The sequence below is a fragment of the Mustela nivalis genome (genome assembly GCF_964662115.1).
Source record: "Mustela nivalis genome assembly, chromosome: 7".
NCBI classification, from domain to species: domain Eukaryota; kingdom Metazoa; phylum Chordata; class Mammalia; order Carnivora; family Mustelidae; genus Mustela; species Mustela nivalis.
In genome coordinates, this window is record NC_139026.1 from 134,732,177 (window position 1) to 134,750,399 (window position 18,223).

Below are 18,223 nucleotides of genomic sequence, written 5' to 3' on the forward strand. Positions count from 1 at the left end.
TTCTCCAAGTCCTTTAGGTGGAAGTTTAGATTGTGTACTTGAGACTTTTCTTGTTTCTTGAGAAAGACTTGTATTGCTCTATTCTTCCCTCTTCAGGACTGCCTTTGCTGCATCCCAAGGATTTTGAACTGTTGTGTTTTCATTATAAGTTGTTTCCATGAATTTTTTCAATTCTTCTTTAATTTCCTGGTTGACCCATTCATTCTTTAGAAGGATGTTCTTTAGTCTCCATGTATTTGGGTTCTTTCCAAATTTCCTCTTGTGATTGAATTCTAGCTTCAGACCATTGTGATCTGAAAATATGCATGGAATGAGCCCAATCTTTTGATACTGGTTGAGACCTGATTTATGACCCAGGATGCGATCTATTCTGGATAGTGTTCCATGTGCATTAGAGAAGAATGTGTATTCTGTTGCTTTGGGATGGAATGTTCTGAATATATCTGTGATGTCCATCTGGTTCAAAGTGTCATTTAAAGCCTTTTATTTCCTTGTTGATCTTTTGCTTAGATGATCTGTCTATTTCATGGGGGGGGTGGTTTAAAGTCTCTTGCTATTAGTGTATTATTGGTGTGTTTCTTTGTTGTTGTTATAAATTGGTTTATATAGTTGGCTGCTCCCATTTAGGGGTATAAATATTTACAATTGCTAGATCTTCTTGTTGTACAGATACTTTAAGTGTGATATAGTGTCCTTCCTCATCTCTTATTATAGTCTTTGGCTTAAAATCTAATTTGTCTGATATAGGGATTGCCACCCCAGCTTTCCTTTGATGTCCGTTAGCATGGTAAATTGATTTCCACCCCCTCGCTTTAAATATGGAGGTGTGTTGGGTCTAAAATGAGTTCCTTGCAGGTAGCATATTGATGGGTCTTGTTTTTTTTTTATCCATTCTGATACCCTATGTCTTTTGATTGGGACATGTAGCCCATTTGCATTAAGGATAACTATTGAAAGATATGAATTTAGTGCCATTGTTTTGCCTGTAAGGTGACTATTACTGTATATTGTCTGTATTTCTTTTTGGTCTGTTACTTTTAGACTCTCTCTTTGCTTAGAGGACCCCTTCCAATATTTCCTATAGGGCTGGTTTGGTGTTCGCGAATTCTTTTAGTTTTTGTCCTGGGAGCTTTTTATCTCTCTTAACTTTCGATGACAGCTTAGCTGGATATAGTATTCTTGGCTGCATATTTTTCTCAGTTAATGCTCTGAATATATCATGCCAGTCCTTTCTGGCCTGCCAGGTCTCTGTGGATAGTTGTCCTGCAAACTCACTATTTCTATTAGAATATTTCTATTCATTGTAGATTATAGACCTCTTGTCCTAAGCCACTTTCAGGATTTTCTCTTTGCCTCTGAGACTTGTAAATTCACAAGATGACAGGGTATTGACATGTTTTTATTGATTTTGATGCAGTTTCTCTGTGCCTCCTGGTTACTGATGCCTGTTTTCTTCCCCACATTAGGGATATTCTCTGCTATAATTTGCTCCAATATACTGTCTGCCTCTCCCCTTCTTCTTCAAGGATCCCAATTATTCTAATATTGTTTCGTCTTATGGTATCACTTATCTCTCAAATTCTCCCCTTGTGATCCCGTAGTTGTTTATCTTTATTTTTTTTTTTTTCAGGTTCTTTGTTTTCCATCATTTGGTCTTCTATATCAATAATTCTCTCTTCTGCCTCATTTATCCTAACAGTCAGAGCCTCCATTTTTTATTGTACCTCATTAATACCCTTTTTGATTTAAAGTTGGATAGAGTTTAGTTCTTTTATTTTTCCGAAGGGGATTCTCCGGTATCTTCTATGCTTTTTTCAAGCCAGCTATTATCTTTATAATCGTCATTCTGAACTCTAGTTGCTACACCTTACTAATGTCCTATTGATTAGGTTTCTGACTGTCGGTATTGCTCCTTGTTCTTTTTCTTTTTCTTTTTTTTTTAGGTGAGTTTTTCTTCTATGTTATTTTGTGCCAGAGAAGAATAGATAAGTGAGAGAACAAAATGCTAAAAGGGTAACAATGACCCCAGAAAATGTATGCTAAACAAATCAGAAGATACCCAAAACTTGGGGGAAAAAGAGGGGGGAATATATCAGACTGGTGAATAGAACAGAGCCTCACACTTGATTTTGGGTATAGTTTGGTCTGTTAGAAGAAACTGCCTCCCAAAATTTTAAAGAAAGAACAAGTTATATATATACAAAAGTAAAGGTGGATATGATGAATGCGTGGAACATGAGTATAAGGATGAAAATTTTAAAAGATTTTTTAAAAGGAAATGGTACGAAGTTGCTTGAAAAAAGAAAGAAAAGAAATTAAGAAAAACAAGGAGTGTGATCGACTAGATTTAGGGTATATTTTAGTCTGTTAAAAGAAACTGTATCCTAAAATTTTAATGAAAGAAAAACATAAGGGATAGAATATGACTATAAAAATGAAATTAAAAGATTTTAAAAAGATCTTGTTAAGATAAGATGTTGATTGAAATAGGAAAGCGGAAGAATTAAAAAAAAATAAAGAAAAAGAAAAAATAAAGTTGATTAAAAAAATTTAACTTTGAAAGAGTTGAGAATCATAGGGAAAAAAGCCATGAGTTCTATGTGCTGTATGTATTCTCCTAATGCTGGAGTATTTCAGTTCTCGTTGATCGGTAATCTTGGTCTTGGATGGATGTTCTTGCTGATCATCTGGGGGCGGGGCCTGTTTCAGTGATTCTCCAATGTCTTTGCCTGAGGCAGAATTGCATTGCCCTTGTCAGGGGTCAGGCTGTCATCTGCTTGGGTTTGGTCTTGGTAGCTTTTGTTCCCTGAAAGCTTTCTGTATAGCTTTGGAGGAGGAGAATGAAGATGGCAGTTTCCCATTCTCCAGACAGAAGAGCCAAGAACTTCGGTCCTCATTCCTCATTGTGCCCTCAGAGAAAAGCAGTCAATCATGCCTGTCTCCCTGGTCTCTAAGCTCACCTAGCCTATGACTGAGTTTTTATCTCTGGTGCATGGCCCCATTTGGAGTCTCCAAACCCAGTAGATTCCTGCATTGCACTGCTGCACTTCTCCTCCTGGTGGAGGCAGAGTTGAGGGGGAGTCTCCCCAGATCTGCTGCTTGTTGGGTTCCTGTTTGAAGAGTAGTGCCCAACTGTGCCTTGAATTATGATTCATGGCAACCCCGAGCTGAGAGCCCACTCCTCGGATCTGTCTTTGCAGCTGGCTGCCCTGCTCCAATACCTGCGAGCTCTGCCACACTCAGGAACCCTTGGTCTTTCTGTGATCCAGAAGATCCTGAGTCCACACTGTCCCTTCGAGGATTCCAACCCCCCCCGCTCCTGCCCCCCAGGCCACTGAAGCCATTTCCCTCCGTGGAGCAGACTTCTAAAAGTTCTGATTTCCCACTCTGGTGTTCTGTCGGTCGGCTGATGGGGGCTTCCTCCCACTGTGGTCTATCTTCCCAAATATAGCCTCGGATTCACTTCTCCACGTGTCATCCCTTCGAGAAAGTGGTCACTTTTGTGTTCATAGAATTGCTACTTCTCTTTGATCTTCTATTGAGTTTATAGGTGTTCAGAATGGTTTGATAACTATCTAGCTGAATTCCTGGAACCAGATGAAATTTAGGTTTCCTACTCCTCTGCCATTTTGAGGCTAAAATCTTACTGCATTAAAAGTAAGACTGTTTTTCTAAATATGTAGTAAAGGAAGTACTAAAACATACTGCAACTAGACAGAAAATATTTGTCCTATACATATGTTACTGACGAGAGAGATTTACTCTCTATTGGTAGGTAACAGCAGATTTTTCTAATGGACTAAATGTTTGCATTCTCACCTCTCTCAGCCTTTTACTCATCCTCTTCTTTCTGTCCTTTTAGTTGCCCTTCCTCTTGCCTAGTCCTACACTATAGAGACCTGAGTCATTGTCTCTCATTCTTCATGAAGCTCTTTCTGATTGTTCTGATTCCCCCCGACCTTATGCTCTTCACACTTGTCATCTAGTCTGTGCAGAACAGTTTAGTCCTTTATTTTACATTGTTTTCATTTTTTTAAATGAGAGATAATTTTGTCTTTCTATGTACACATTTATCTAAGGGGGAAAATATGAGATATGTGTGGTACCTATCCTTGTGTAAATTGAGAATATTTTAAGTCAACAGTTTTTAGGATAAAATTAAGTACTTTATACCATATCAATAACTTCTGATTGAAAATATTGACATCACAAACTTTTATTCTAAATGTATTTTAAGCAATTGAATGTAAAATTGTGAAGGCATTTAATCTGATAGAGGAGAAGTATTCAGTCAAATGCTTGTTTCTTCCCCCACTCACTATGGAAAAATAGTCTAAATTTGTCTTTCAGCATTTTGCAGCCAGAACAGGTTTACAAGTTTATAGCAGTTTACCAACTATGAAGCTCTGCAGACAGCTTTTCTTTTTTAAAGTTTGTTTGTTTGTTTATATAATTTCTACATCCCTTGTGGGGCTTGAACTCAAGACCCCAAGGTCAAGAGTTGCATGTTCTTTCCAATGAGCCAGCCAAGCACCTCTGGGGACAGCTTTTCTGATATGCCATACCACATAGCCTTAATATATTCATCAGAGTACTTGCCAAAGCAGTGTAACATAAGCAGTTACTAAGGTAAACAATATAAACATGAAATGATTTGGGAACATTGATTTAGTGTCCATTAATTCCATGTCAGTTGGCTTTACTTTGCCTCTGATGGTCATGTAAATTATTTATTACTCAGCCTAGGAGGTACTGTTTGCATTGTGGTCCATGAACATTGTCCATAGAATAGTATAGAGTGGAAGAAAGTTAAAAGTATTACAAGTGGAAGAAAGTACTCTTGGCTAGGGGAATTGGTAAAAATTTTTTTGAAGTACTGAGGGTATTCTGTGGGTCTCATGGTCCCTATTTGCTGCCACTTCTGGTGTTATGAAGAACAATTTTGGTATAACTTGTATAAGAGACCACTTTCACTGGCCTGCCATTTGCCTAAAATATCGAATGTTATTAGAACATAGCATACAGGGGCGCCTGGGTGGTTCAGTGGATTAAGCCGCTGCCTTCAGCTCAGGTCATGATCTCAGTGTCCTGGGATCGAGCCCCTCATTGAGCTCTTTGCTCAGCGAGGAGCCTGCTTCTCTCTCCCTCTCTGCCTGACTCTCTGCCTACTTATGATCTCTCTCTCTGTCAAATAAATACATAAAATCTTAAAAAAAAGAATATAGCATACAGCAATAATAATAATGCTAATTGCAGACACTTAGAATTTGTTGTATACCATATACCCTTCTAAATAGTTCATGTATATTTTCTAATTTAATCTTCCCAACATCCCAGTCTGGTAGATACTATTACTATCTTTTTTTTTTTTTTTTTTTAACAGAAGAAGAAACTGAGACACAGAAATTTTAAATAATTTTTTCCAGATCACACAATGGAGTCGGGAATTTAGATCCCAGGCGTTCTGGTTCTTACGAAGATGTTGCTTCTCATTCTATTCTATGAAATATCTGGTTGTCACTGAAAGCATCATGTTAACTTTTATAATTACTGGAATAGCCATGGTCATTCACATATGTGAATATTTAAAATTATAGTTGATGTGGTGCTTAGAATACAAAAATAGAAATGTCTACTATAAGCTTATTTCCTATCTTTCCCCTTTTAACCAATAAATAAATTTGTTGGTTTATCTGATGAAATATAATTTAAATCATTAAAAATGTTACATTTTAGTTCTAGAGAAGTCAGTAAACTATTCTGTAGGGGGACTGTATGTATTTTAAGATTTTATTTATTTGTTTGTGCGCTCGGGAGAGAGAGAAAGAGCAGTGGGGAGGGATAGAGGGAGAGAGACAGAGAGAAAGATAGAAGCAGACTCCCTGTAAATATTTTAGGCTTTGTAGGCCATAGGTCTCTGTTGCAGCAGCTCAGCTTTGCTGTACCCATAAATCAGTATGTGGAGGAGAGTGTGGCTGTGTCCAGTAATATTTTATTTACAAAAACACCCGATGGTGGTTTCTTACTAGATTGCCAGTACTTAAAAGTATTTCTTTCTTTTTTTTTTTTTTTAGTTGCAAGATGCTCAAGAACGACATGCAGAGGCTGTAACGCGTATTGAGACATTGAAAGATCACGTGCAAAAGTACAATTTAAAGCAGCACAGAAAATAACTTGAGTATTTATAAAGCAGATCAGCGGTGTAGTATGAGAAATGTATCATTTATGATAATAAATGCATCAGTGTTAACCTGGATAAAAATTTCAGCTTTGTGCTATTTTGAAATACATACTTTTTGCAAATTATCTTTAAATTTTACATATTAACTGCAAAGCACAACCATAAAAATGACACAATTGCCAAATCTACTTTTAAAATTTTTAAGAATTTATGTAGGGCCTTCAGATGTTTGTTTAGAAATTATACGGTGTTGGGACGCTTGGGTGGCTCAGTTGGTTGGGCAGCTATCTTGGGCTCAGGTCATGATCTTGGAGGCCCAGATCACGTTCCAAGTCAGGCTCCCTGTTCCATGGGGAATCTGCTTCTCTCTCTGACCCTCTCTTTCTCATGCTCTCTCTCTCTCTCTCTCTTAAATGAATAGAATCTTTAAAAAAATGAAATTATACAGTACTTTTAAAATTTATGTGTGTGAGAGAATAATTTTAAAATATACTTTTTAGGCTTGAAGTTGAAAATGCTGAGTTAAAAGATACCATCACAAAGCAAGTGGAAAAAATTGAACAGCTTCAGGAAAACACGTTAAGTACATGTTCAGTAAGTCTCTTAATTTCTGTCCTATGGAAAAGGAATTTTTTTCTGTATTAGTAGTATATAAGAATATTTTGTGTAATATGAAAATTCTCACTGATAAAAATGTTTATTCATATTGTTGGTACTTGGTACTAGGATAATTCCTCTTTATAGGTGAAGTTGTATTAATTCACAAATTAATAATTTTTATAGTAAGATTATAAAAAATGTTGTGATAGTCTAAGAAAAGAAATATTTTATTTACTTGTCAGTGGACATTGGGTTTTGCCACGTTTGGGCTATTGTTAGTAATGTTGCCATGAATTTTGGTATACAAATGTCTGAGTCCCTACTAATATTTTTCTGTATGTTTAAAAATTACCAAACTTTGAGTAATAATTTGATCTTGAATTCTGACTTTCTCTTGTAATCTAAACCCTTCAATGATATTTGACAATGGATTACTTTAGTAATTGTTATGATTTGTAATTATAAATTTTTGAATTATTGTCTTCATCAAGAATGACTAGAGGTCATTATGCATACATTTTTCTTAAAGGAATATATTTTTCTTTTTGTTAATTATGAAAAGAAAAAGAGATTCCAGTGAAAAAGTAGAAATGACTATTCAGTTAGGGCCTTACATAGTAGCATCGTGCTCCTAGCATTCCTTGTAAGTTCAGGAACTAATTTTTTTTTTTCATTCACTTGAGTTAATCAGCCTTTCAGAGATTTAACAATCCAATCTCAGGAAAGATTAATATACAATCCAGGATTCCAACTTACTGATACATAGTGAAAACTGTATAACTAATATCAAGCAGAACCGGATTATCACACCATTTATACCCTCCTTTGTAGGAGAAGCTACCAATGATTTAAGCTGAGAAGACTGCATTGTGACTCTTCTTTTTTTTTTTTAAGATTTTATTTATTTATTTATTTGACAGATCACAGGTAGGCAGGCAGAGAGAGAGAAGAGGAAGCAGGCTTTGTGCTGAGCTGAAGTCAGAGGCTTTAACCCACTGAGCCATCCAGGTGCCCCTGCATTGTGACTCTTAAGTTGGAACAATGAGGTAGATGCATGTATCATGAGTTTCTTTTAGTCACAAAAGCTGCATACTTGCAAATTTTATTCTGCAGCTATACCTCTCAAGGAAACTAGCCCATTCTGTTGACTGCTCCATTTTGTGGCCAAAAAAAACACTGAAAATTATTTTTTTCTAGATTTCATATAAATTAGTCACATTTTTTACTGTACTTTTCATTGAGCAAGTAAGGTGACAATATGTAGGTAAGTGGTCTTCTGTGAATGAGAATGCCAGGAGTTGTCCCCCCTATAGTGTCAGGCAGAAATCTATTAAGGAAGGTAACAAATACTGTAAAGTTTGTAAGAATATTGGTAGATAGTCTGTAGATTCCAATGGAAATGAATTATGGTTCTGACATAAAATTATTAGCCACTTTAAGGTCTACCCTGTGAAACAAAAACTTAGCTTTCAACCTACTCAGTCCATAGTCCTAACTTCCTAGAAGGTTCTTATCTCATGAATCCCCAGGCCAGAGACTACCTGGGTTAAGATATTTAATAGACACAGTTTTGAGGTGAAGAATCTGAATTGGGAAGTTCAGTAGTTCTAGGCTGACTTAAGCTTCCGAACAATATAGTCAAATATGTGTCTGAAAAGAACTTCAGAAGACTTCCATAAGATCAAGTCTCTATGGAATAGGCAATTATTCAAAAGAAAACAGAGGCAAACAATTTATAATCACCCTTGTGCAGAACCTTTGCATCCTAAAAGAAAAGCAAGACAAAGTATAATGGTCAGCAACCTAAGGGTAAGGGTGCCTCATGAAATGATAAAGTAACAATAAACTCAGTAATACCAAAAAGAATCAACATGAAATGGACAAGACTAGCTATCTAGGGGCACTTGAGTAGCTCAGTCAGTTCAGCACCTGCTTTCAGCTCAGACCATGATCTCAGGGTTCTGGGATTGAGCCCTGCATTGGGCTCCCTCCTCAGCTGGAAATCTGCTTCTTCCCCTCTCTCTCCTCACCCCATTTGTGCACTCTGTGTATATTTCAAATAAATACATTTTTAAAATCTTTAAAAAAAATTAGCTGTCTATAAGGGTAATCCACATCAGGTAATGGTTTTTGAATGTGTGGTTGAGGTTCCTTGCCTACAAGGAACTAGAAGGAAGTACAGATGACTTCAGTAAAGGGTTTAAGGCTGGAGATGTATATTAGAGAATCTGGTTTTGAAGTCTTGAGATTTAAACAACTCAGAGGATTTGAAAGGAATAGCAAGGGTCAGGGACTAAATATATGAACTTGCTGTCATTTAGAAATAAAATGGGATAATAATTCAAGCAGAGAGGGTCAATTATCATATGGTTTCCCTTACTTGCAGAGCATAAGGAATAACATGGAGGACATTGGGAGATGGAGAGGAGAAGTGACTTGGGGGAAATTGGAGGGGGAGACAAACCATGAGAGACTGTGGACTCTGAGAAACAAACTGAGGGGAGGGGGTTGGAGGGTTGGTTGAGCCTGGTGGTGCGTATTAAGGAGGGCATGTATTACATGGAGCACTGAGTGTGTTGCATAAACAATGAACCGTGGAACCCTGAAAAAAAAAGTATAAAAAAAAAGTGCAGAGGGGGAGGGTAAAGTCATTGCTTTCAGCTGCTGCTGAGAAGTAAAGCAGGATAAGGACTTCAAAAAAAGATCCTTGATGACTCTCAAAAATTTTGAGTTTCCAGGATTGAAACTCAGATTTTAATGTAAAAGAAGAAAATAAGTGATGAAAAGATGAATCTGTGGATGAGATGATACATTAAAGAATGTTCAAGTCCAGTGAAAGGGGGGGAAGCAGGGTGATAGAAAAAGCTGCAAGAGTTAAGCTAAAATTTTTATATAATATCAAGAAGACTTTATTTGACAAAAAAACGTAGTTAATAGAAAAGAAGAAATTGCAATGCTTGGAGAGAATGAGAGTATCTCATCCTAAAGTCAGACGACCATCAAAGCTATAATGGGGACTGCATAGGAATTTTTCAGAGATTGTCTTAAAAAGGTGTGATCTCACAAAACCCAGAGTCTCTTAAGCTATGGAGGAAAAGGTCCTAGGGCATCTTTGGAAACTAAAATGTAAATATAGCCAGTTTTAAAAAATTTTTCATTAACCCTTAGTATTAATATGGGTAAGAATCTCTGTAGTGAACAAGTAAATTTTGGCAATTTACATTCTACAAAAAATAGTGATGAAAATGTAAAACCAGTTTAAGCTGTTTGAAGAAAGGTACTTATATTTGAAATACGTTTTTATTGGCATCAGGTTTATAAAACTACCTTATATTAAATTTAAAATTATAAATTACAAACTACATTATATAAATTTAAAATTATAAATTATAATTTATAAAATTTATAATTTTAGTTTTAGATAATATAGTTTTATAAACCTTTATATAATTATAAAATTTAAAATTATAAGTTATAATTTACAAAATTTATAAAATTTTAAACTTTTGTTATGAACCTGTCTAAATATGTGTTACTCATGAATGCATGAGAAATAATATTTTATGGAAGAAGAATGTGTACTGAGATTTTTAAAAATAACTTTCTTTAAAATTTTTCTTTCAAAGTCTGACGATGAAAAGGGACAGATAAAGAAATTTATTGAGTTAAAACAATCTCTTGAATGTAGTTTGAATCAAGAAATGAAGAAAAATGGTGAATTAGAAAAAGAGATTGCTAGGTAAGACTAATATTTCAGATCACTTTAACCATTAATTACTTGATTTAACTGTAATTTTACTTTATTAAAACCTAAATACAAATTATTGCCAGAATATTATACTTAATATTTAATGATTCCTTACAGTTCCTTTAACAGTAACAACTGCACTTTTTATTGTCTACCTTGAATAGTTTCTGCAAGTTATCTTTGTTTTTTGGTAATCTTTCCTTTTAATAATGTTCTTCCCTTCAAACAAATATTTTAATGTCGAAAAACCTAGATGTGTTTTTGTTTGATCACATCAAAAGTTATCTTGGTTTAGCTTATTTTTTAAAATTTAAATTTAATTAATCAACATACAGTATATTATTAGTTTCAGAGGTAGAGTTCAGTGATTCATCAGTCTTCTAGAACACCCAGTGCTAATTACATCAGGTGTCATGTCCGTAATCTGGTTACCCCATCCTCCTACCCTCCTCCCCTTCAGCAACCATCAATTTTGTTTCCTATAATTTAGAGTCTCTTGTGGTTTGTCTCCTGCTCTGATTTCATCTTGTTTTATTTTTCCCTGCCTTCCCCTATGCTCCTCTGTTTTGTTTCTTAAATTCTACATATGAGGGAAATCAAATGATAATTATCTTATTCTGATGGACTTCTTTTGCTTAGCATAATACCTTAGTTCGATCCATGTCATTGCAAATGGCATGATTTTATTTTTTTAATGGCTGAGTAATATTCCATTGTATATATTTATGCACCACATCTTCTTTGGCTATTATGGACATTGCTGCTATAAACATTGGGGTGCAGATGCCTCTTTGGATCACTTTATATCTTTGGGGTCAATCCATAGTAGTGCAATTGCTGGGTCATTGGGTAGCTCTATTTTCAGCTCTTTGAGGAACCACCATACTGTTTTCCAGAGTGGCTGCACCAGTTTACATTCCCATCAACAGTGTAAGAGGCTTCTGCTTTCTCTGCATGCCTGACAACATCTGTTGTTTCCTGACTTGTTCATTTTAGCCATTCTGACAGGTGTGAGGTGATATCTCGTGCTTTTGATTTGTGTTTATTTCCCTGATGCCAAGTGATACTGAGCATTTTTTCGTGTCTGTTGCCCATTTGTGTGTCTTCTTTAGAGAAATGTCTGTTCGTTTCTTCTACCCATTATTTGACTGGATTGTTTGTTCTTTGGGTATTCAGTTTGATAAGTTCTTTATAGATTTTGGATACTAGCCCTTTATCTGATATGTTACTTGCAAATACCTTTTTCCATTCTATAACTCATCTTTTGGTGGTGTCAGTTGCTCCCTAAGATTATAATTTATTTAGTATGTTCTCAATGTGAGATTGGAACAAATGAGAGATCATAATTTATAGACTTCCTTATATGATAGAACATATAATCTATTTAAATAATAAATCTTTACTCTTAAAGAACCTGACTTACTCATTCTATACTTTCCACAGATTTAAGAAACTTTTAAAAGTGACAAGAAAAAAGTTAAGTGAATATGAAAATGAAGATCTTAGTTTCCACGGAGATTTAAGAACCAGTCATGCTGAAACGGATATTCAGATTAATATGCTAAAACATAAGGTAATTTTTAATTAGTTTTGGGACTTCAGAATCACTTGATTTTGGGAAATAAGTTACTCAGTGCTTTGAGCAGTGAAATACAGATTTGTTCTATTAATTTTATATACCTCCTACATTTTTTGGTAACAACTTTGAGATAAAAATGAGCATAACATACATATTCAAAGAGTACCACCATCAATTTTAGAACATTTTGTCACCCTAAAAAGAAACTTGTATCTTTTACCTGTTTCCCTATGCTAGTTTCCCCTTCCCTACTCTTGTTAGCCCTTGGGAACCATTACTCTACTCTCTGTCTCTATAGATTTGCCTATTTTGGAAATTTCACATCAATGGAATCACACAATGTGTGGTCCTTTGTGACTACCTTCTTTCATTTAGCATAATGTTTTCATTTCATTTCAATACCTATTTTGTAGCATGTGTCAGTACTTTATTTCTTTTTATTGCCGAATAGTATCCCACTGTATGGACGTGCCGCATTTTATTTATTACTTATTAGTTGGTGGACCTTTGTGTTTGTTTGTTTTTTAAGATTTTATTATTTATTTATTTGACAGAGACAGAGACAGAGAGAGAGGGAACACAAGCAGGGGGAGTGGGAGAGAAAGAAGCAGGCTTGTTGATGAGTAGGGAGCCTGACACAGGACTTGATCCCAGGACTAGGATCATGACTTGAGCTGAAGGCAGACGCTTCATGACTGAGCCATCCAGCCACCCTGGGTTGTTTTGGTTTTTAGTTATTGTTGATAATGTCATTGTGGACACACATGTACAAGTTTTTATGTGAACATGTTTTCATTTCTCTTGCATATATACTTATAAATGGAATTGTGGGGTCATATGGTAGCTCTCTAACCCCCCCCTTTTTTTAACCCTTTAAGGAACTGCCACACTGTTTTCCAACATGGCTGCACCATTTTACATTTTCATTAGCAGTGTTTGATGGTTCTCATTTTTCCTTTTTTTTGGGCCAATATTTGTTGTTATCTGTTGTTTTTATTATAGTCATTCTAGTGGATGTGAAATGGCATTTTGTGGGGTTTTATTTGTTCATTTGTTTCAAGATTTATTTAAATTTTAGTTAGGTAACATATTGGTGTCAGGAGTAGCATTCAGTGATTGATCAGTTACATACAACACCCAGTGCTCCTCACAAGTGCCCGCCTTAATCCCCATCATTCATCTAGCCTACCCCCTACCCACCTACACTACAACACTGTTTTTTCTCTTTAGTTACGAATTTTTTATGGTTTGCTCCCTTTCTCTTTTTCTCCCCCTTCCCTATGTTCATCTGTTTGTTTCTTAAAGTCCACAGATGAGTAAAATCTTATGGTATTTGTTTTTCTCTGACTGACTTGTTTAGTTAGGTATCATATACTTGATGAGTTCCATCAATCTTGTGGTTTTGATTTGCATTTTCCTTAAAACTAATGATGTTGAGGGGTGGCTGGGTGGCTCAATTGGTTAAGTATCTGACTTTAGCTCAGGTCGTGATCCCAGGGTCCTAGCATCAAGCCCTTTACTAGGCTCCCTGCTCAGCTGGGGGCCTGCTTCTCCCTCGCCCTCTCCCTCTGCATCTCCCCCTGCTTGTGTTCTCTTTCTCTGTCAAATAAATAAAATGTTTAAAAACAAACAAACAAACAAACAGAAACTTAATTATGTTGAGCATCTCATCTTTCTATGTGTGTAATTATCCATTTCTATATCTTCCTTATAGAATGAATCAATTATTTTGCCTGTTTGTTTATTGGATTGTCTTTTCATTATTGTAAGAGTTATTTACATGTCCTATATACAGATCCCCTATCAGATATAAGATTTTCAAATCTTTTATTTAGTAGCTTGCCTTTTCACTTTATTGATGGTGATGTTTGAAGCAAAGATGTTTTTAATTTTGATGAAATATACTTAATCTTTTTTTGTCTTTTGGTGTCATATCTAAGAAACTGTTGCCAAAGCCAGTCACAAATGATACAACTATGTTTTTTTCTAAGAGTTTTATAGTTTTAGCTATTATGTTTTGAGTTAATTTTGTATAGATGCTATGAGGTAGAGGTCTAATTTTATTACTTTGCATGTGGATATCCATTTGTCCCAGTACCATTTGTTAAAAAGACTATTTTTATTCCATGTAATTGTTTTATACCCTCATTGAATGTCAGTTCACCATAATGTAGCAATTTCTCTTTAGATTGCCAATTCTAATGCATTGACCTATATGTCTATCCGTATGTCACTGTCTAAACAAATTTTATGAGACATCTCCCCTAGTTGTCTTGCAAATTACCACTCACTTATAAAATAATAAAAAAGTCACTGTAGTGGAACTTAACTTTACCTCTGTAGACATTTTTTCTTCTTAAAAAGGAGACTTTTACCAACTTATGCCTTGCTGACTCCATGATCTGATGAGGAGTTAGGCTCAGAAAGATAGAGTCCTGTTTCTTTTCTCCATTCATATCTTTAGTCTCTCACTCAGTGCCTCCCATAACCATTTTCATCAAATCTTGGTTGTAGGATCTGCTCTCTACTATTTACTTTATTATGTTTTATGAACTTGTTATAAAGTGTAGACTTATCCATACATTTCACTATCTAGGGAGGAAAAGATGAACACTGGGCCTTCAGCTTTCCTGTTTTGAAATCTTGCTAATCCAAAATTACAACTCACAATTAGATACTCTTTTAACCTCGTTCTTGTGTATAACACTGGTGTTGATCCTGTTCTTGGCAGAGATCCTACATTCTCAGAAAACACAGTTGTCTTTATCTGTCTTCTTTTAGTTTAAATAGAAAGATATGTACTTTAATAGCTCAGTATGTAATTAATGGAATAAACATTTATTACATTATTTCAAGAATACAGCTGTAAATTATCAGGTTTTATTTAATGGAGTTATCTGAGACAAATAGTAGATAAGCAGTTTGAATTCCAAAAAAAAATTTTTTTCAAAGCCTATTTGTATGATATGGGAAAGCTCTGTGGCACAACATAAAGATGAGATGGTCTTACTTAACTCCCCACATAAACAAGGTTGGAGTAAGATAAAGGAGAAGTTACATTCAATTTAAATAGTGCCAAAGGACAGTACCTTTGGTTTTCTACTGAAAAGATTAAAAATGATTTCATAATATTCTCTTTATTTCCTCACTGATGAAAGTAGAATAATGATTGAGTATTGGATTAATTAAAAAATACTCAAAGCTGCCTATTTCTTTTCGAATTTCAGTTAATGGAGATCAGGTAAAAGGTCAAATTTTGGTAGTTTTTCTAGTATTTCAGCTATTATAGTTCAAATCATATTGTCTCTCTGCTTGTGAGTTTTTCTTTTCCCCTAATTTGAGGGGAAAGTCTGTAAAGGTGTTCCTGCCAGTTGTAATAATTTGTAATTGAAGGGAATCTTAGAAAAATATCTTAAGGGAAAGGAAGATGGTGGCAGAGTAAGAGGAGCCTAGGTTCACCTAATCCCTGAAGACTAATAGAAGAAAGTCCACTAATAGAGAGAAGAGGCCACATCAAAGAAGGTAGGAAGTACAGAGATGTGGTTTAGGAGAGAAACAGATCCTGGTTGCTGCAGAGGAGAGGGAGTCGTCATGGAGAAGGGCAGGAGCGAGACATGGGACTGCACAAAGAGGTTTCCCTGTAGCCACTGGCTTGGGAAGTGAGAGGAGCTTAATTTCACGAGTTCTTACAATTAGGAGGGCTTAAAACCTGGAATTCTAAAGGTCATTTGGCTTGGCTGGGATAGAGCCTGTATAGGCACTGTGCTGCTCTTGGAGAGAAGGCAGGCAAATAGCAGGGAGCATACAGCAAGGAAACGGTGATCTGAACAGTGTCTGGGGCATACAGTAGGGAAATTACTCACTCTTCTCAGAGCATTTCCCTGAGAGTCAGTGTTCACAGAGATCCCTCTCTAGGAACAAAGGAACCAGCTGGTACCTCAGCACAAGTTTACAGAGCCATCTGTGGGAAGTAGTGCAGCTCGGACACTGGCTGCCTAATCTCTTACACCGAGCACCATCCCCTTGCACTCCAGTGGAACTGCCCTGCTCAGTCATTCTTGCTTCAGTTACACCACAGCAGGCCTTTCCCCGAGTAAATCAGCACAAGCCCCTGTCACACCACATCTGACCAGATTCAGGAGGGCCTCAGTTCCAGTGGAGGCAGTGACAGGTCTCATTTCACAAGCACACCAGAGCACACCTAGTTAAAAGTAGCTACATTCAGGCCCAGGTATCAAACACTGCCCACAGCAGTGAGGGAGAGCCTCTGCAGATGTCTGGCCTGAAGGATAGAGCAGCCAGAACACAACAGCAGAGTGCATGCTGCACACACTAGAGATACTCCCCTAAGCATGAGACCCTGCGTGCTACATGACGTCTTTTTTCATAAGTCCATTACTTTTGGGAGCAGATAACATAACTGGCTTTTCTAACACAGAGAAGCTGGTAGATACTTAGATAAAATGAGAAAACAGAGGAATTTATCTCAAGTGAAAGAACAGGATAAGGCCACGGGTCCAGAGATTGAAGTGAGACAGATGTAAATATCATGCCTGATGGAGGATTTAAAGCAGTGACCATAGGGATACTCTCTGGACTTGAGAAAAGAATGGACAACATCAATGAGACCCTTAAAAAAGAGATAAAAGAGCTAAGAAAGAATCAGAGATGAAGAGTGGAATAAATGAGATAAACACACCTAATGAACAATGAACAGCAGGCTGGAAAAAACAGAGGAACAAATTAACAACTTAGAAGACAAAATAATGGAAAGTAATGAAGCTGAAGAAGAGAGAGAAAGAAGAATTATGCAAAATGAGACCAGACCTAGGGAACTCAGTGACTCCAAATGTAATAACATTCATGTTATAGGAATCCCAGTAGAAGATGAGAGAAAAAAGGTGTAAGAAAATTTATTTCAAGAAATAATAGCAGAAAACTTCCCTAATCTAGGGAAGGCAACAGACATCAAGATCCAGGAGACAGAAAATTATCAAAATCAACAAAAGTAGGCCAACACCAAGACCTATTGTAATTGAATTTGCAAAATATGCTGATAAAGAAAACATGTTAAAAGCAGGAAAGCAAATCAGTAACTTCCAGGGGAAACCCCTTAAGGCTAGTGGGAACTTTTTCAGCAGAAACTTTGCAAGCCAGAAGGGAGTGGTATTATCTATTCAACGTGGTGAATGGGAAAAATCTGGAGCCAAGAATACTCTCTCCAGCAAGCCTATTACTCAGAATAGGAAAGAGAGAGTTTCCCAGATAAAAACTAAAGGAGTTTGTGACTACTAAACTAGCCCCACAAGAAATATTAAAGAGGACTCTTTGAGTGGAAAGAAGAGACCAAAAGTAACAATATAAAGGCAGGAAACCCAAAAGTAACAAAAATGAACATTTATATAAAAAATAAATTAAGGAACTCAGGAAAAAAGGATATAAAATATAATACCTTACCTAAAGCATGGGGAGAAGAAGAGAAAAGAATGGGGTCAAACTTAAATGACCAGGAGCTTAATATAGACTGCTATATGCAGAAGAGGTTATATACAAATTATATATCAAAACCCACTAATAGTGGTGCCTGTGTGGCTTAGTTGGTTAAGCATCTGACTTGATTTCAGCTCAGGTCATAATCTCAGAGTTGTGAGATTGAGCCCTGCACTGCACTCTATTCCAGCCATGGAGTCTGCTTAAGATTCTCTTTCCTTCTCCCCACTCCACTCGTGCCCTCTCTAAAAAGAAAACAAAACCATCGATAAATACTCAAAGAGGAGAAAGAAATCCAAATATATCACTAAAGAAAACCAGTGAAACATCGAAGACACAAAAAATGATCAGAGAATATCTCCAGAAACAACCACAAAGCAAGCAGTAAAATGATAAATACATATCTATCAATAATTACTTTAGACCTGGGGTAATTGGTCCAATCAAAAGACATAGGATGTCAGAGTGGATTAAGAAAAAAAGAAGAAGAAAGCAGATCTCAACCGGTATCAAAAGATTGGGATCATTCCCTGCATATTTTCAGACCACAATGCCCTGAAGCTAGAACTCAATCACAAGAGGAAATTTGGAAAGAACCCAAATACATGGAGACTAAACAGCATCC

The 18,223-nt window shown here is 36.1% G+C and overlaps 1 protein-coding gene across 1 annotated transcript in view; it reads left to right on the forward strand.

Annotated features, from left to right (window-relative positions):
• The window catches only part of ANKRD26 (ankyrin repeat domain containing 26), a 144,496-nt gene that overhangs the window by 96,576 nt on the left and 29,697 nt on the right, over positions 1–18,223 (forward strand). The window contains exons 33-36 of the mRNA XM_082740860.1: positions 6,075–6,145; positions 6,682–6,775; positions 10,408–10,520; positions 11,973–12,102. Coding sequence (XP_082596986.1) covers positions 6,075–6,145; positions 6,682–6,775; positions 10,408–10,520; positions 11,973–12,102 — 408 coding nt within the window. The remainder of the gene's footprint in view (positions 1–6,074; positions 6,146–6,681; positions 6,776–10,407; positions 10,521–11,972; positions 12,103–18,223) is intronic.